The sequence below is a fragment of the Cebus imitator genome, unplaced genomic scaffold (genome assembly GCF_001604975.1).
Source record: "Cebus imitator isolate Cc_AM_T3 unplaced genomic scaffold, Cebus_imitator-1.0 Scaffold267, whole genome shotgun sequence".
Taxonomy (NCBI): domain Eukaryota; kingdom Metazoa; phylum Chordata; class Mammalia; order Primates; family Cebidae; genus Cebus; species Cebus imitator.
Window position 1 is genome coordinate 1806584 of NW_016107582.1, and position 17974 is coordinate 1824557.

At 36.4% G+C, this 17974-nt stretch overlaps 1 protein-coding gene across 3 annotated transcripts in view; it reads left to right on the forward strand.

The window, feature by feature from the left end:
- Positions 1-17974, forward strand: part of MLLT3 (MLLT3 super elongation complex subunit) — a 270743-nt gene that overhangs the window by 157629 nt on the left and 95140 nt on the right. For all 3 annotated transcript variants that reach the window (XM_017500642.2, XM_017500644.2, XM_037728522.1), the window contains exons 3-4: positions 3714-3796; positions 8161-8304. In XM_017500642.2, the coding sequence (XP_017356131.1) occupies positions 3714-3796; positions 8161-8304 (227 nt within the window). The remainder of the gene's footprint in view (positions 1-3713; positions 3797-8160; positions 8305-17974) is intronic.

Genomic DNA, 17974 nt, shown 5'->3' on the forward strand with positions numbered 1-17974 from the left:
TTTTTTAAAAGTTTTAAAAGTTTATGTTGATTGTAGGGAGTTTGGAGAAGAGCTTGATTGGTTAAGGTCAACTCACCACTTCTATTGAAAAAGCAACTTCTTTGGCAATGGTAAATTAGTGAATGGTAGCATGAGTCTTTTAAGAGTTAAATTTAACAAACATTTTTGAGTACATATTATTTGGCTCAACGATAGTGTCAGGCATTACAGATATGATTAATGATGTGGTTGCTGACCTCGAGGGGGGTCAGTCTAGCGGAGGAGTCTGAGAGGTAAAGGGCTTACCTACTAACCTGTTCATTGCAACGAGATCATGGAAGAGGGCCAATGTTCTGACAGAGTTAACGTCTGGGCTGGGTTTTACAGATGAAAAAAAGCTTTTAATGATTTTGCCTGAATTAATATGTGGGAATGCATATGCATATAACAAAACACCAGAATTTAAAAAGTAAATGTTAATTCTCCCATTTTATTGTCACCTAAAGATTGTTTATGGCTTTCTAAAGGTGAATATTCCTTCAATAGCTTCTGAAACTTGGCCTTTTATTACATAGATCTTAAGGATCATGTGATTCTTGAACAATCAAGAGGAAGAATGAATTTAAGTGTTTAGGATGCTTAGATATCATAAACTTGATGCAGTGAGAGAAGAGACTCTGAATGAAGAAGTGTTGCAAGTGACAGAAGGTGATCCCTCCCAAACATGGTTCTACTAGTTGAAAAAAGAATTGCTTTATATCTAATATACTATTCCTACTGGCTAAAATGTTTCTTAGTTTTAACTTGTGTTTCTTGTTTTGAACTAAGAAACTCATACTAATGATTCTAATCATAAAATACTCAAATAAATAAACAACTTTCCCTAATTTGACTTTCTTCTGATTAGAACTGTAAGTTATTATTTACATGGCTAATGATTTTCTAGCCTTTTTATTGTGTGTAAAACGTTCCTATTGTTTGCTTCTAATTAAGAACTCATGGCTTTACAGACATTGTTCATTGTTATTGATGAAATTATTGCATTTAAAAATAATTGTATGAGTTGGTAAACAGTTTCTTATAAAATCACATTTCTATAGAATATTAGCACATAGCAGGTCATTTCCTTTAAAGAGTGGGGGAAAAAATCCAAAGACATTCAATGATAAGATATGCTCACTAACAGCTGTTTCCGATAATAGGAGCAATTTGCATTCAAAATAGAGAAAATAAATTATACAAAAGAGTATGTAGAGGAACAGCTATAACTTCTCTGGCATGTGCAGCAGCCCACAAAATAAACTTCCTTCCAATGATGTTGGCATGATTAATCCCAAGCAACCTGGACACTGAAACTGCTGTTCTGAAAAGGAGCTCTGCCGCCTGGAAATGCCATGAGTGTAACACTAGCCTTCTTGCTGAGGTGGGGCAGCGGCTGCTCAATGCATTTAGTGATACTCTCTCACTTCTCCCCAGTGTTCACAGTATTTGAATATTCATGATGAGTCGACAGGTGGTCAGTAAATGCAAGACTGGAGCCACTCTTGAACCTTTCACTTTTTCATTTCTCTATTAAAGAAACTTATAAGGTCAAGTGAGATGGCTCATTTTTGATTTACTTCTTCTGATGTCACTTTGGGGTAATTTTCTAAGGTGGGCTTCAGTTTGCCTTTTTGTAACCATATTTTTGCTTAATGTCGAACCAATTTTCATGTACATTATCAACATCACTTCTGTAATAAAAATGCCTTGTGCTCCCGTTTCGCTGCATATAATCTCCTTGCTTGCTGATGGCCATGCCTTCAGTTGTGTAGATGGTGTTTCCTCTCCTTTAAAGGGAAAGAAAACATAGGCTGTCTAGAAAATATTCAGTCCTGGGCTGTGGACTTGAGTCTTCTGACCCAAATTGAGGGTGCTCTGCTTGTTGCATGCTTTTTGTTGTCACCCAGAAAAGCTACATGATAATTGGGTGTTTTAGAGTTAGATTTCCTGCCTGGCTTGAGTCACTTACTGAGAACTTATGTGTGCCAGGCCCTGTGCTGCATCTTTTACACACATCACTCTGCTTATCCGTTCAAGATGCTGTATCAATGTATCATACACTGGATGGCTTATAAACAATACTGAAAGTCCCAGATCAGAGTGCCAGCATGGTGGGATTCTCATGGGAGATCTCCTCAGTTGCAGACTGCTGTCTTCTCACTATGTCCTCACCTAGAGGAAGGGGCAAGAGAGCTCTCTAGGGGTCTAATCCCATTCATGAGGGTTACCCCTTCAAGACCTAATCACCTTCCAAAGTTCCTACCTCCTGATAGTATTTCAATTTATGAGGTTTAGGGGAATACAAACATTCAGTCCATAACAGTCACCCCATTTTGTCTTCATACTGTCTTGAAGAGGAGCCCGGGGATCTGAGGTGAAATAATTTTGCAGAGGTAGGCCATCTAGTCTGAGGAGGATCATGGATTGGCACCCAAGTATGCTGGCTGCTGTCTCCTGAGCCCTTGACACTCTTTATCATCTTGAGGTGAATGTGCTTTCTGTCCTTGAGAAGTGAAAGGAAATTAGCAGATAAGATCCTTCAATATATGGTCATAAGGAACTCTGTTCAAAGTCAGGGCACTGATTCAGACATTTACCTTTTCCGGAGGATAAAAGGAAAAGAGATGGTACTACTCTGTGGTCTAGAAAGATCTTGTGAAGGAATGAGAATTAGAATTTGTGGAGGATACTAAGAGTAGCTTCAAGGTGTGGTGGAAGGAACAGAAGGAGGACCATGCGCAGGAGGGAAATGCTGGTCATATTTGGGGGAAATGCATTGGAATGAAGCACGGGGGGTTTTGGTAGGTGACAAAAGGACAGGTAAACAGGGGCTGCTGAAGAGGACTCAGGGCATCAGTGTGTGTGACCTTGATATTTGGCATGTACATGTTTACTTTGTGATACCACCAAAATGCAGTCTTAACTAGCATGGTTTCAATTGGCTTGTGATTGATTTTCATTTAATTGAAATTTTAGTGGAATAAAACCCTGTTTAGCTTCTTAGGGTCTCTCATTCTCCAAGAGCTTGCCTAATAGCCTTGCTTCCTTTTAACTCCATGAGAAATAAAAGCCTTATTGTTTCTTGTGTGTTCTTATAATTTGATTAGATCTTAAGTGTTTGTATGTATAGTGATATTTCAGTAAGCATTCCTTTTGAGTATGTGAAGGAGCCAGGTTATGCGTCATTGAGAAACTCTGGGTTTCGGATTTCTCTAAGGAAAGGATGGCATAGAAGTCAGGACATCTCAGACAAGCCAGGACTTAAGGTGGGGAGCGAGTTGCATCAAAGACTAGACATAGATATACTCTTGTTAGGAAGCTTACAGTTCTATTCAAACTTTGGATCATAGAGAGCAATCTTCAGTTTCCCTAAAACTTTAGGGCAGGGTACTAACAAGTGAAGTTCACTCATTAATAATCATGGCTGACTGTGATGAGCTATTCTTCACCAAGATTTGAATAAATGACTTAAACATCTGCTTTACATAGGAGAAATTTCTATAGTTTCTGGAGAAGAAATAAAGGATAGATAAATAAAGGATAAAGGATAGAAACTAAACTGGGGGATTAGCAAGGGGCTATGAAAATTGGTTGTGATCTGGATGGTAGAATGGGATTCTTTTCTGTTTTTAAAGAAGAATGCCTTTTTATCTTTATTCTCATCTTACCTATTTTCTTTTTTAATGTTGCAGTGTGCAAAGATCCACCTTACAAAGTAGAAGAATCTGGGTATGCTGGTTTCATTTTGCCAATTGAGGTTTATTTTAAAAACAAGGTATGTAATCTTTACCCATTAATCTTTCAGTAGAAGATCCACCATTAACCAAATGATGTTTAAAATAATTTTGACTCATAAGCACTTCTATCACTAGATGATTTTAAAATAAGAGTTAAATTTGTCTTCTAGGAATTTTGGCTGTCATTACCCTTAATTATCAAGGAAGTGGCTTTGAAGAAGATAATTTTAATTATATGAAGTCAGATTATGTGAAATTCATTAAATGTTTCTTTAAAGAGATGAAAAACTATAATTCTTCTTTTTCTATTTTACTAAAAAACTATAATTCTTCTTTCTATTTTACAAACATATTTATCTTTTCCAAAATGGTAATCACTGATCTCTTTAAGCCAAACCATATCAAATGGTTTATGAAAAAGTGTTGTTCAGAGTTTTCATAGGAATGAGGGAAAGCAGCAAAAAGAATTCCAGGTAATGATGGAAGAATCCTAATTCTTCATGTTAAAGATATCCTGTCCTTGGTCACATCCCCATCCTTGTGTTTTTCCTGGTTCTCTCATGAGCTTATCTTCAGTTCTGCTCATTTATTTGAGCTGTCAAAGTCAAGAGGGGTGGTAGTGTGTCAGTACTTCTCTTAAGTTTGTGTATGTTTATTCTGTCTTATTTTGTATTTTTGCTCAACAAAATAAGCCTATTTGTGAGAATCGTGTGTTTCAAAAACTGTAAACCAACAGGCACACCGAAACATAATCGATTTAGGTTTGAGAGGATCCCATACTTCTCTCTTTCAATCTGTTCTCAGAAAAGAGAGAGTAAATGTCAAGGACTGAAGCTTCTGCAGAGTGAGAGAGGGTAACTCGATATTGCCAAAAACAGATTTCCACCTCTAGGAAATGTATTATTTATATATAGAGAGCAAGCACATACTTTCTCATTTGAACTTTGAAGAAGAATGTTTTCTGAGGAGGATAGACTGACATAATGTCAATGTCTGCCTTCTAAGAGAAGATATTTAGTTGGCCAGAACACAAGTTTATGAGTACTTTTTTCTTACTTAAAAAATATTTTAAAAAGTCATACTCAGTATTCAGAGAGTCATTTTCTGTGATGCTTACCCTTGGTTTTATTGAAAAGTGATGTTTTTGTTCTGTTTTAGACTGTTGTAGATCCTAGAGTGATGTTGTTACCACATCATTCTTTTTATGCTGGTAATTAGTGTATTTTCAATATGTTTTTCTCTTTAAGAAAGTATGTAGGAATATATGTTCTCCTAGGAAAAGTATACAGAATAGAACTTAGGAGTTTTATTCCTTGACTCCATTTAATGATTGCTAATTATTGGGTATAGCATTCCCAGATTTCCCTCCGCGTATTTGCATAGATAAAATGTGTGTCAGCATAGAGACTGTCAGGAGCATAACTTAATATTTTTCTGTGACATGCCTTTAATTCAGTTAGCAATATGCCTTTCAAAGTCAGTATTTTTAAACACCTGAATGGTATTATGTGGTAATGATGAAGATCATTCTTATTTTCTTGCTATTATAAACAATGCTACTATGAACATTTTATAGTATGTTTTTGTACCTATATTTGAATATTTCTATGGAAAAGATTCTTAGAAATAGAATCACTGGGTCAAGCATCATATGTATTTAGTATGTTGATAAATATTGCCAAGATACCTACCAATAAGCCTTTACCAGCATCATATGTATTTAGTATGTTGATAGATATTGCCAAGATATCTACCAATAAGGCTTTACCAGTTCATGCTCCCAGTTACATGGCAGAAAACTGTTCTCCTTTTAAAATTAATTTTAAAGTTGCATCTTCTATTTTATAACTTAGAAGACAGATAAATAAAAAATGGTCATAATTCAATGTGATAATTGTGTTAGTAGAGGAATGCTATGAGGGAATGTCTAATTTAGATTATATTGGGAAGGTCAGAAAGACTTTCCAGTGGAATTAATGCTTTAGCTGAGTTTTGAATAATGAGTTTGCATTAACTAGGCAATAAAGAGGGAGCTATGCTGGAAAGGAGGACGTTTTAGATGTGGGGAGCACTGTTTGTGAAAAGCCAAACCAGTGAGTTAATATGAAGTATTAGGGAACTGCAGATGCTTCAAAATTGTGGGAAAACAGAGTATAGTAAGAAATCGAAAGAAATACAGGAAAGGTAGTAGGAGACTGCAATGGTTATTCCAAGGAAGTAGGATTTTATTGCAGAAAATGATGAACAATTAAAGGCTTTTATATCGGTGGAAAGCTGTAATCTGATTTTTGTGTTAGATAATTTTTTGGTCATTGTGGGAATCAGAATGAGGTAAGATCAAAATCAGGGAGGAGATCAAATGAGGAATGGTGACAGTCTAAGCTAGGACAATGTTTATGCCTTAGAGAAAATGTGGTAGATTTGAGAGTTCATAAGGAGGAATATTAAATAGAACTTGGAGAAAATTTGACTGTAGTGAATGAGGAAGAAGGAACACTTGGGAGTGGCTTTTGTGTATTTTAACCTTGGCAAGCAGTTAGAATTGCTCTTTCCAAGATAATAGAGGATAGGAGAAAAGACATGTGAAGGTAACTTTAGTTTAGCATAATGCGTGAATTAGATGCTGCTATAAGTCAACCTGTGGAACACGTGTATGTGGCAGTCAATGAGAGCTGGGCTGGAGATAACGCTTAGGGGAGTCACTGTCACATAGGTGGAACGGACTCCTTGTGAATGGGTGTCATCTCCTTGGGAAACTTTGCAGAAAGGTAAAGGACATTTAGGTCAATGAAGAAAGAGAAAAAAGTCCATGAAGAAGATTGAGAAGGAACAGCTTTTCCTATGAGGAAAACCAGGAGAGAATGGCATCCTGGTAAGAGAGAGAAAAAGCAAGTTTCACGTCAGATTGTAGTGGAAGTGAAGGGGTAGTGAGGAAATGAGTAGAGTTTGTGATTTGGGAAGTTTGGATGAGGAGGTGGAAACCATGAATTTTGAGTAGTTAATTTCTGTATTCTGATAATTTCAGGTGCTAAGACCTTTGATTCAAAAGAAATGGATTCAAATCATTCTGTTTCATCATGTATTAGTAATATAACAACAAAACAGGGCTCACATCTCTTCCAAAGAGAGTGGTGAAAATTAAATGAGATGAATATTAAAGTATATATTAGTTGTCATCATTATCTTGAGTCTGTATTTTCACCTTGCATGGCTAAAGATCAATATGTAGAGAGGGGTAAATGTTTAGTCAACTTAAGTAATGGCTTTTGAGAGTTGAACCTGTGTATCATGAAATTCTAATTATTGTGTTCTTTTGCATAGGATGCTATTTTGTCCTAGTTAGTTATTCAGCAAAAAATGCCATTCTTATTAATCTCACAAATACTTATTGCATTTCTACTGTGTATAGGCATAAATTAGTTTTTGAGAGTACAGTGTTGATTCAAACGTTCCTTCTTCCAACAATCTTCTGATGCAGCAAGGTAAATGGTGATAAGAAGGCAATTATTCTAAGATGTGGCAAGGGTAGGAGAAAGATGCACACAGAATAGAGGAGGAGCAGTGGGGAGGGATTTCAGGGAAGTTTTCCTGAAAGTGAAATCTTGAGTTGGGAGGTGTGAGAAGTTATGAAGGTAAAGCAGTAGGTGAAATGGAGGTAGGCAGTGAAGGTAGTAATGCAAAGCAAGAATGAAACCAGAGTTAACCTAGAACATGGTAGGTACTGGGAAGCAACCGGCAGTGGAATGGTGCTAGACCATCAGATAGACAGAGGGGAGTGGTGGGATATGAAGCCAAAAGATAGATTATGAAGGCCCTGATGTGGCATTCAAGTGAGTTTAGGGGTTTTAGCCTAATGGCCATTGGAAGCTGTTGTAATTTTAACTAGGAAGTGAAAATAGCTAGATTTTTGTTTCATATAGATAATCTTCTGGCCTGATTGGAGGAGGAATTGAAGAGAATATGTCCCAAAGTCGAGAGTTGATAGTAGTTTGGGCCGTGAGTAAGAGCCTGGTAGTAGGAGTTAGAGGGCTTGTTGAAGAAATATTTATGGAGAAAACGGCAGCCTTCGATGGTGAGTGTAGTGGGGTAGGGAAGAGAAAAGAATGTGCTTGGTTTCTAGTTGGGTGGCTATGTTGTTGGTATCCCATCACCTGAAAGATCATGGAGAAGATGAGAATTTTTTCTTATTTTGTTTCCCCTAACACAAGAAGCTGATTTATTGGATATTTCCATGTTGTCTCATAGATGATTCCATACTTTTTTTATCCCAGTACTACTTTGACAGTTTAGCTTTTAGATGTCTTAGGTCTTTTCTATTTCTTATGAGGAATAAATTTTTGCTTTTAAAATTTCACTTATGCCTCACTCTTTTTTTTCTTTCATAATTTTTGTTAACCTCCAGGAAGAACCTAGGAAAGTCCGCTTTGATTATGACTTATTCCTGCATCTTGAAGGCCATCCACCAGTGAATCACCTCCGCTGTGAAAAGCTAACTTTCAACAACCCCACAGAGGACTTTAGGAGAAAGTTGCTGAAGGCAGGAGGGGTAAGTGGCACTCTCTTGTGAAAAGTGTTCCTGTTAAAAAAAAAAACAAAAACAAAAACAAAAAAAACCTAGTTCCTAATGTGTTAAAAAGTATAATAAGGTTTTGGGAAAGGAAAAAGAGATGAAGTACCTTAATGAGCTAGCTGTGGATTCATGGGTTGAGATGAAGAGGTAGGCAAACAAGAATATTTTAGATAGGTGTAAGTTTGAAATTACACTGTTCATTAAAACAGCCTTAAGATATATGCAGCTCAGATTTACTTTTGACAAAACCCAAAAACAAACAAGCAATAACCTGTCCTCATTTAAGAAAATAATAATGTCTGAACTGCATTATATCAGTTATAGAAACTTTTGGGTTAAGTTGCAAGTCACATTAAAATTATATAAAAAGAAATCCAAGTTTTCTTGATTACAATTAATAGAAAAAGTATCTTCACTCATATTACATGTTTGGGTCATTTAAATACATGTTTTTGTTTGTTTGGATTTCATGTAGATAAAAGATGGATTTTCCTTTTTAAAATAATGGTAGCAAAGGTGCGGTAAATTTTTGCTTTTGTGATTTGACTAGTATGGAAAAGAATTTTAAGTGGACTTCTTGCAAACATAAACATTGGGAATGTTTGCCTCTGTAGCTGAGTCAGCTGTATAAACATTATTGATTAGTCGAAATCTATTTGACAATGAATGTCACTAGGATCATCAGCGCCTACTTCACATGAACTTATGTATCATATTATGTGGGCACTTCACACCCTGTCTGTTTTGGAATGTGTTCTTTTCTCCAGGAGATTCTTCACTTAGTTTCTCTGTAAGGTTTTTGCACAGTTTTCTATTTATGAAGTTATTTTCTGTATGCATTTGTAGACCATACCTGTCAAGATGCTTTATGTTACTGGTAAACTCTACCTGAGGGCTTTTTAGGAAGGAGGTTACATTTTTAGGGGGCACAGTTCTTTTTGTTGGGTACATGAACAACCACTTTGAGAACCTAAGAAAAGCTGTGATTCCTCTTATGAGAAAGTTGCCCGTATATATACTTGTGTGAATATTCTGGGTGATGTGAACCCCGTTTTGTGAGTTTTGTTTTGCTAGGCTGCTCTCCTTTTACCTGAACTATGAATATGCATTTGAAGCATTGCAAGTACTTTTACCATGTTTTATTCCTTGTTGTATGTATGTCAGTAGATTATGGGTTAGGTGGGTATTGGTGGGCCAGTTTTGGAAATGGAATGCCACTTAGAGTATTCTATGGGGGAAATACAGCTTCATGAAGAAATGGGCTTTTGTAACACAACTTATTTTAAAGTTAGGAACTTAACTATATATTTATTAAGGAAGTTGTTTGAAAAAATAACTTATTTTACTCTTTTTATAGTCATCAGGAACATAGTGTTGATGCTATTTACCTATGGGTATGCCCTTAATCAACCGGTCCATTTTAAATACTAATCATCCTCATTATTTTTTTTCTTATGAATTTTGCATTTTACACTTCTGATTATTTCTCTTGGGTTGGGTAGTGGGGTGGGTAATTGGAGTATGCAATTTATGGAACTTAAGTATACATGCTTCTGATAAGGGTCGTAGGAAAAAAGTAAGTATTACACAAGAACTTTCTAAAATAATCACTTAGTCCCAGAGAAGTCGAGGGTTGCCTGTGAGCTGGAAAGGAGGTTACAGCCAGTGATAATGTAGCAAAGTGCAGCACTGCATCCCGATAAGGTCTCTAGTTGATTTCTCATCTTGTGCTCTACTCAGCCTTTATCTCAGAATGAGTATTCTTGACTTCTAACTTTCCTTCTTTGTGTTTAAGTGCTGTTTCAAGCCAGCAGATATTTTCCTGTTAGAATTAGATTGTGTCTTGACAACTCAAAAATAGTAAGTTGAAATGTGAACTATTCCAGGAATATGCTATTTGAAATATTACAAGTTATTTAAGGGACTAATCACAGTGAATTTTGTAGTAAAAAAATTCTTTAACAATCATAGTAATTCCACAGATTCTCTCCATTTCATATGGGAAGATTAAAGTAGGCTTCTATAGAAATGTAAAAAAATATCAATAGACTTTTTGGCTTACCTAGATTTTTCAGTGCCTTGTATTGTTTATACAGGCTTTAACCATTTGTCTTGCCTTAGTATTAACAAAGCCTGTCATGGTGTTACTAACTTATGAGCCATTTCGATTTCATGAGAAAAAACTGATTGTTCACAATTGTGTCTTCAGATAAACTTTTTTTTTGGCCTGGATTTTGTGATAGGAAAGGGGACACTTTCCTCCTTATTCGTAAAGATTATATGTGTGGCATAGATGTATATATTCTACCTTAAAAGGAAAAGAAATTGAACCATCCTTCTAATCATTATGTATAACTTAAGGCACGAGTGGAGTACACTTAGTGTTTGGCTATGGTTTCTTCTCTTTTACTTTTTTCTTTTAAACTAAAAGTGCATAGAGCTATTGAAAGCTGGGTGTCACTTTTCAAGAGATCAGAAAGGTTGTTTATAGAGCTGGCAGCATCTTGGAAAAAAATGTTTTTCAGCTCTTAGAAGAAAATAATTCCAAAGAACTTTTTGTCAGAGAATCCTGAAAAACTGCAAATTTATTTCTACTACATAATCTATAAGCCTGTAACAACTTTTGTAGGGGAAGGGGTCAGTAGCATCCTATTCTTTTCATTGGATTTTGTTTTTAATTTTAATGTCATATTATTTCCTAAATAGTCTCATATTTTGGTGTTTGTCCCCCTTGAAGAAATGTACCCTGTGTTCTTCTGTTACTTAGCTCCCTAATACTAAGTGTATTGTTGTTATAAATGCAAAAATACTGTGGGTAGGGCACATTCAGATTAAAACATTATTTTCTGAGAGTATTGAATACAGAGTGATTTATTTTATAGGACCCTGAAAGTAGCTTCCTCTGAATTAGAGAGCTCATGGGATCTTGCTGGGGATACTGGGGATTTGGTTTAAGACCTAGCCTGTCTGATTTTTTAAAAAAATTGAGATAGACTCTCACGCTGTTGTCCAGGCTGGAGTGCAGTGGCTTGATTTGTGTACACTGTAGCCTTATCCTTCTGGGCTGAAATGAACATCCCACCTCAGCTTCCCAAATAGCTGTGACTACAGGTGCATGCCACCACACTTTCTAATTAAAAAGCAAAGATGTAGAGACAGGATCTTACTATGTTGTCCAGGCTGGTAGGTTTTTATTTTTATTTTTATTTTTTTTTGAGATAGGGTCTTACTCTGTCACTCAGGCTGGAGTGCAGTGTGGTACAGTCATGGCTCACTGCAGCCTCAACCTCCTGGGCTCAAGCGGTCTTCACACCTCAGCCTCCTGAGTAGCTGGGACTACAGGCATGAACCACCACACTTGACTAATTTTTGTATTTTTTGTAGAGACAGGGTTTTGCCATGCCTGGTCTTAACCTCCTGAGCTGAAGTGATCAGCTCCCCTCTGCCTCCCAAAGCGCTGTGACTACAGGTGTGAGTCACTGTGTCCAGCCTCTTGTCAGACCTTAAGTAAGAAAAAGAGGGGAGGGGTTATGAAATGGGAAAGAACAACTTGAGAACTTATTTTTAAAATTGTTATTCATATTTATTATACATAAATTTTATTATATTTATTATTATGTTAAGGTAGGATATTTCCTTTGAGATCTTTATTCTTTGGTAGGGGAAAGACAGCAGTGAACAGTAAACTTTTGAGGGCTAGAACAAACATAATCTTTCTTTTAATTTTAAGCAAAAGGACCAAATGTATTCTGTGGAGAAGCACCTCTCTATTTGCTGAGATATTTCTATGCCTTTCCCATTTTTAGAAGATGAAATGATTGATCCTTTTGGATTAGTGATTCTCCAGTTGTGCTCATTATGATATTAAGATTAAAAGACTTGTGATCATGACAGATAATTTTCTCTCCATTTATTACTTTTTTAGTAGCTTGAATTCAGTCATACTGAAAACATTGCAGAATAGTTTGACATCTATCACTATGAGGTAGGTGAAAGAAAATGAGCTTTTCTTTGGGTGTTGGCAAAGTAAACATAAACTGTATATTCAATATTGTATATCAGAGAACTAAAATTCATTATTCTACAAACTTGGCTTTCTGAATTTCTGGTTGGAAAGAAGTATGATACAGTTGGAAAAGTTTTAAAGTCAGGTTGGTTTGGATAAAAACTTTTATCGTCTTCAAGCTGGGTTACCCTGGAAAAACCATTGTATCTTTTTGAATCTCAGTTTATTAGCTGTGAAACAGACATGGCAGTGTTTTCCTCATAGGGAATGTGTAACAGGGTATATGGCACATAGTAGGTACCCCATATCTTAGTTCTTTTCTACTCGATTACTGGTTTAGAATATCAACAGATGCTTAACCATCTTTATGTCAGGCACTTAAAGGTACAGTGAAAAAGATTTGCTATTTAATGCCAGCTACTCAACATTTATTCACAGGAAAACATGTTTAGCACCAGTTTTAGTGTGACCAGTGCCTCGGCAGATCTACGTTGTGTTTAAAGATTAGCCGGTGGTTTCTTTCTTCAAGGTGTTGGCACTCTGTTTGTATTTTGCTTGTATAAAGTGCCTGTATTTTGCTTGTGTAAAGGGTTTGTAATATTATTTTATAAGATGTAAGTTTTCATTAGAAAAATGGATTCTTACCATTGTTCTTAATTCTGAATTTTTAGCAGATTCAAGGCTTCTCAAGGCTATGTATTTCCTTAGAAGAGTTCACATGTATGTCTAGCAAGGTAGTTGGATCCTTGTGCATCTATGAAGAAAGCACAAAAGAGGCAAGCATCTTTGGAAAATCAAGTTTATTTTACAGTTTCTTGTTTTTTGGCCTGGAAATGAAATGGCCTGCTTTGGTTCTGTTGTTTTTTACCGGATGGTGGTAGGGTGTTAGGTGTTTGTTTGTTCTTCCCTCCTTTCTTCCTTTCCTCCCTCTTTATTTCCCTCCCTCCCTCCCTCCCTCCCTCCCTCCCTTCCTCCCTCCCTTCCTTCCTCCCTCCCTCCCTCCTTTCCTTCCTTCCTTCCTTCCTTCCTTCCTTCCTTCCTTCCTTCCTTCCTTCCTTCAATTAAACAGGGCAAAGTCTAAACATGTTGTTCAGTCCTATTTCTGAAACACTGGCAAGCAGTTAATTTTGAGGACTGAAAATTAAAACTAACCACAGCAGTTGTTAAAACTAGGGTTTCTATAGGCAGAAATCCAATTCTGTTCAGACACCACCTGTTTCAGTAGGACATTTCAGACGCCCATTTGGCAAGATTTACTGGAGAAGACATGGGGAACATGCTTTCAGTCTGTATTAAATCTGCAGCATAATGCAGTCCTGTTTCTGGGAGTGACAGTTACATTTATATATGATCTGTTTTGCAAGGAATAAATTGGAATCTGTCTGAAATGCTGCTTATTGTGAAGTGAAGTTCAGATCCACAGTGGACCTCCAATGAGGGGTTTTGCTTATTAAAAGGCCAAAAGGATCTTAGGATAAGGAGCTTTCACTAATGCAGCTGTGTCAAGCCGTCTGAACACAGCATTTTATTACAAGGATTTGGAATGAATCTTGTGTAGGATGGTTTAGTGTTTCCTTTGTAGGGGAGTTCAGAATACTTCTAATTTCTCAACTGTATGGATCACATTCTCCTCTCCTCACATTTTAATTTTTTTGAGTAGGTAAATATACACACAGTACAGCATGACGTACAGTAAGTTTTCCTCTAGGACATCAGTAATACTGTAGTAAATAAAGTGATACGTAGTTCTTTGTGCACATGGATATGTCTGTAGGATAAATTTCTTAGAGTAGAATTGTGGGTCCAAGGCAAAGTGAAATTTAAATTTTGGTAGACACGTACCATTCCCTGCCAAAGAGTTATGCTACTCTATGCCTGCACCAAATAGTATGTGAGTGCCTATTTCTTCACAGGATGATTTATTGAACTGCCCTCTCCCCCAGTCTGATGGATGAAAAATGGCATCTCATTTGTAATTCACATTTCTCTTATGAGTGATGGTGAGCAACTTTTCATATGCTTAAAAAGCCATTTTCATTTCCTTTCAAAGACCACATTTTAATGTATTTTAAATTGGAAATATTCTAAGTGTTTTTGGTTTCAACTTAAATTTATGGGTACTCTTCCCACATACTTACATTTGGAAAGGTTACAAAAAGATACGGAAGCCTCTTTAACCAAAGTCTGTGTTTTCAGGCTTTCTTCGATGTGTAACAAATTATGTTCTTAGGAACTGATTTGTCAAGACTTTGGATTCTAAAAATATAAGTGGCTTTTGTGGCAAACTCATCTAGACAGTGCCTAGAGATGGATAGCTGGCTGCTTATTTTAAAAATGACTCAAAGAAAATAATATAGAGAAGATTGTTTTAGTGGCTGCCATTGGACAGCTTCATTAGATTTTTGGATATTTGTTTTGGAATAAGTGCCTTTTACATTATTTTCTGATGTATATAATTCTGTAATTGTCGCTTCAAAAGATAAAAGAATGCTGCTGCTTTTGTACTGCCACTGATTAAAGGTGGTTTACTTAAATAAATGTAAGACCAGGCTGCTTTATTTATGTGGTTATTTCTTAGAAGTTAATTTTCTGTCATATTTGGTATTTTCTCCTCCTTTCTATACCCTTGTCTGCCACTCACCATCTCCCCCGCCCAAACTCTGGAAAATTAAGTCATGAAAGTGGAACCTACATATGAATGATAGGTAGAAAGTTAAAATTGTGAGCCTTAATTTCAAATGTAACGTCAATCTCATAAACTTTTAGGGAAAGCATGGTCATGATAGTACAAAGGTATTTATGTTACTCAACCCATTTAGTGTTTTTATGGTTTAATGCCTTCTTAAAGTCACACATGTTGATTGCAGGGCAGTTACAGGCTTTTGAAAATATGTACCAGAAAAATCTGTGCGATAAAACAATTTTCTTGTCTTCATTTGTTCCTTCCTTCCCAACTACGTGTTTACCTTTTAAGTGAGGAGGAAAAAAATAGGGGCAAACTTTCCACTCTGCTCAAACGGCATTACTGCATAAACTGAGCAAAGACTGAAAGAAAAAGAGAGGAGAGAGGGAGATGTTCCTAGAATGTATACTAAGAAAAGTGTTTTTTTCGAGTGTTTAGTTGTCGGGATTATAAGGTGTGCCCCATTTCTTTCTGCAGACTTCCCAGGAGTAGCAGTTTAGCTGATTATGTATGAAACTGTCAATATAGTTACCTTAATTTAGTTTTGAAAGGGAATGCTGTGATATCTTAAAGCTGTCACTTAACCCTGTCACTACTTCCTGTCCCCAATGCACAAAAAGCCAAGAAAATAAGAAACGAACAGAAAAGGAAATAAATGAAAGGATGTGAACGTTGGAGAAATTTCCAATTAAGAAATAATTATTTCTCTGTCTAAATACAAAAATATTGCAGTTGAAAACTGTTGATTCTGTTTTTCTCTCTTGTCTTTGCTCAGGTACTAGTTCTTTATGTACTTGTTTCAAGGATGCGTACAAAGTGTATCTAATACTTCATCGAGGTTCACTCTTCTAGGTTGGTAAGGGAGTTGTCTGTGAGCACAGCTGCCTATTTTGACTGTCCCCCCCAGTTTTTTTGGGATTCATACGCTATAATATATAAAGTGAAAACAATTTTGGGGGAAAAAAAGGAGGAGAACGGAGGCTGTGACTAACATTTTGTTTTCAGCCTTTTTTCTTGTTTCATGAGTTATGAGAAAACCTGATAGTAATCGAGATCTGAAGGTAGCACTTTAAGAAACAACTGAATGAGACTTGAAGTAGGCATGTGTGGTTCATTTTCAGGGGATGAGGATAGAGGATAGGTCATTTAATATAATAATCTTCATTACCACAAGGGATATAGCCATGCTGTAACAGAAAGAATGTTTGATTTGATATCTGAAGGCACAAATTCAATTCTTGGATCTGCTGCTATGTTACCTTGGGCTTAGGTTTGTACAAATCTAAAAAAAGCATAAGGTCTCCTTTATCCCATTTGAGATTATTAAATGTAATCTGGTACATAGTTAAGCAGTCAGGAAATAGTTTATTTATTGACATGACCTCTTTTTTTCTACAGATTTATTATATTTTGGGTAAAAACCATTTCTCTTACCCGGAATGGTGAAAGTAAAAGGTTTCCATCACAATGATCTGACGTAATAATAATGTTCTACCAGAAAGAACATATTTTAGTTTCAAGAAGTAATCTAATATTTTCCCTGATTTTAAAATGTATATGTGCTAATTTTAGAAACTGTGGTCTAGAAAAGCAAAAAAGAAAACAAATCATTGTAATCTTTTCAGTGACTAACTTCTGTCAGTATTTCACGTTATATTTTTATGTAGATAAGATCCCACTGAATATCTATATTTTGCATTTAATATATTGAACATAACTTGCATAGATTTTAAATGTATATGACTTTATTCTATGTCCTCACACTTCAGAGGATTGTTGTAAAATTTTTGGTTATTAAGAACTTACCATCAATGTGCTCCATTGGTTTCTCTCCCCTCACCCCTGTACTCTGTTTCTCAAAATTAAACTTACTGGCTTAAGACCCAGAAATTATAATATTAAGAACAAAAGAACTGTTGTGCTTTTGTTTGAAATTTTCTCTTCATGGTTTTGACAATACGGAAGTATAATGTTCTATTTTTTTTGGTGGTGGTTTAGTCCATAATAGATCAGTTATTTGGAAAGATCTATAGATTTTTTTTTTGAGATGGAGTCTTGCTGTGTCACCCAAGCTGGAGTACAGTGGCATCATTGCAGCTAACTGTAGCCTCCACCTCTTGGGTTCAAGGGATTCTCCTGCCTGAGCCTCCTGAGTAGCTGGGACTATAGGCACACAGCACCAAACTCAGCTAATTTTTGTATTTTTTTTTAGGAGAGTCGGGTGGGATTTCACCATGTTGGCCAGACTGGTCTTGAACTCCTGACCTCAAGTGATCTACCCCCCCTTGGCCCCTGAAAGTGCTAGGATTATAGATGTGAGCCACTGTGCCTGGTCTAACATATGTAATTTAATATAGATTATTGTAGGTGTAGATTTTGCAGCTTGTCTTTGTAAATGTCATTCTCACCTTCCCTTTCCCGACAGTGTAGATTGTGGGCCTGTAGGTAATATGAAATGGATAAATAATGGAAATATTGAGTGAAATAAAGATGCCCTATTCATGAAACAAACTGGCCCAATCAACTACCGTTAGAGTAAAATGAAATATAACAAAAATTTTGTTGGCTTTACAAATAGCCTTTACATGAACTTGTGGTGACTTAAGATAGGGATTTGTATGGGTAATGTAGACAGAAGTCCATGCATATGGTAGCCATTGTGTCTTTGGGCAAATTAAAAATAAATGTCGTGCTTAGAATTCCAGCAATTTGGAAGACTGAGGCGGGGGACCACTGGAGGCCAGGAGTTTGAGACCAGTCTGGGCCACATAGTGAGAGCCCTGTCTCTACAAAAAAAAAAAATCAAATAAAATTAGCTGGGCGTAGTGACACATACCTATAGACCTAGCTACTCGGGAGGCTGAAGTGGAAGGATTGCTTGAGCCCAGGAATTTGAGGCTCCAGTGAGTTATGATTTCTGCCACTGCACTACGGCCCCAGCCTTGATGACAGAGGAA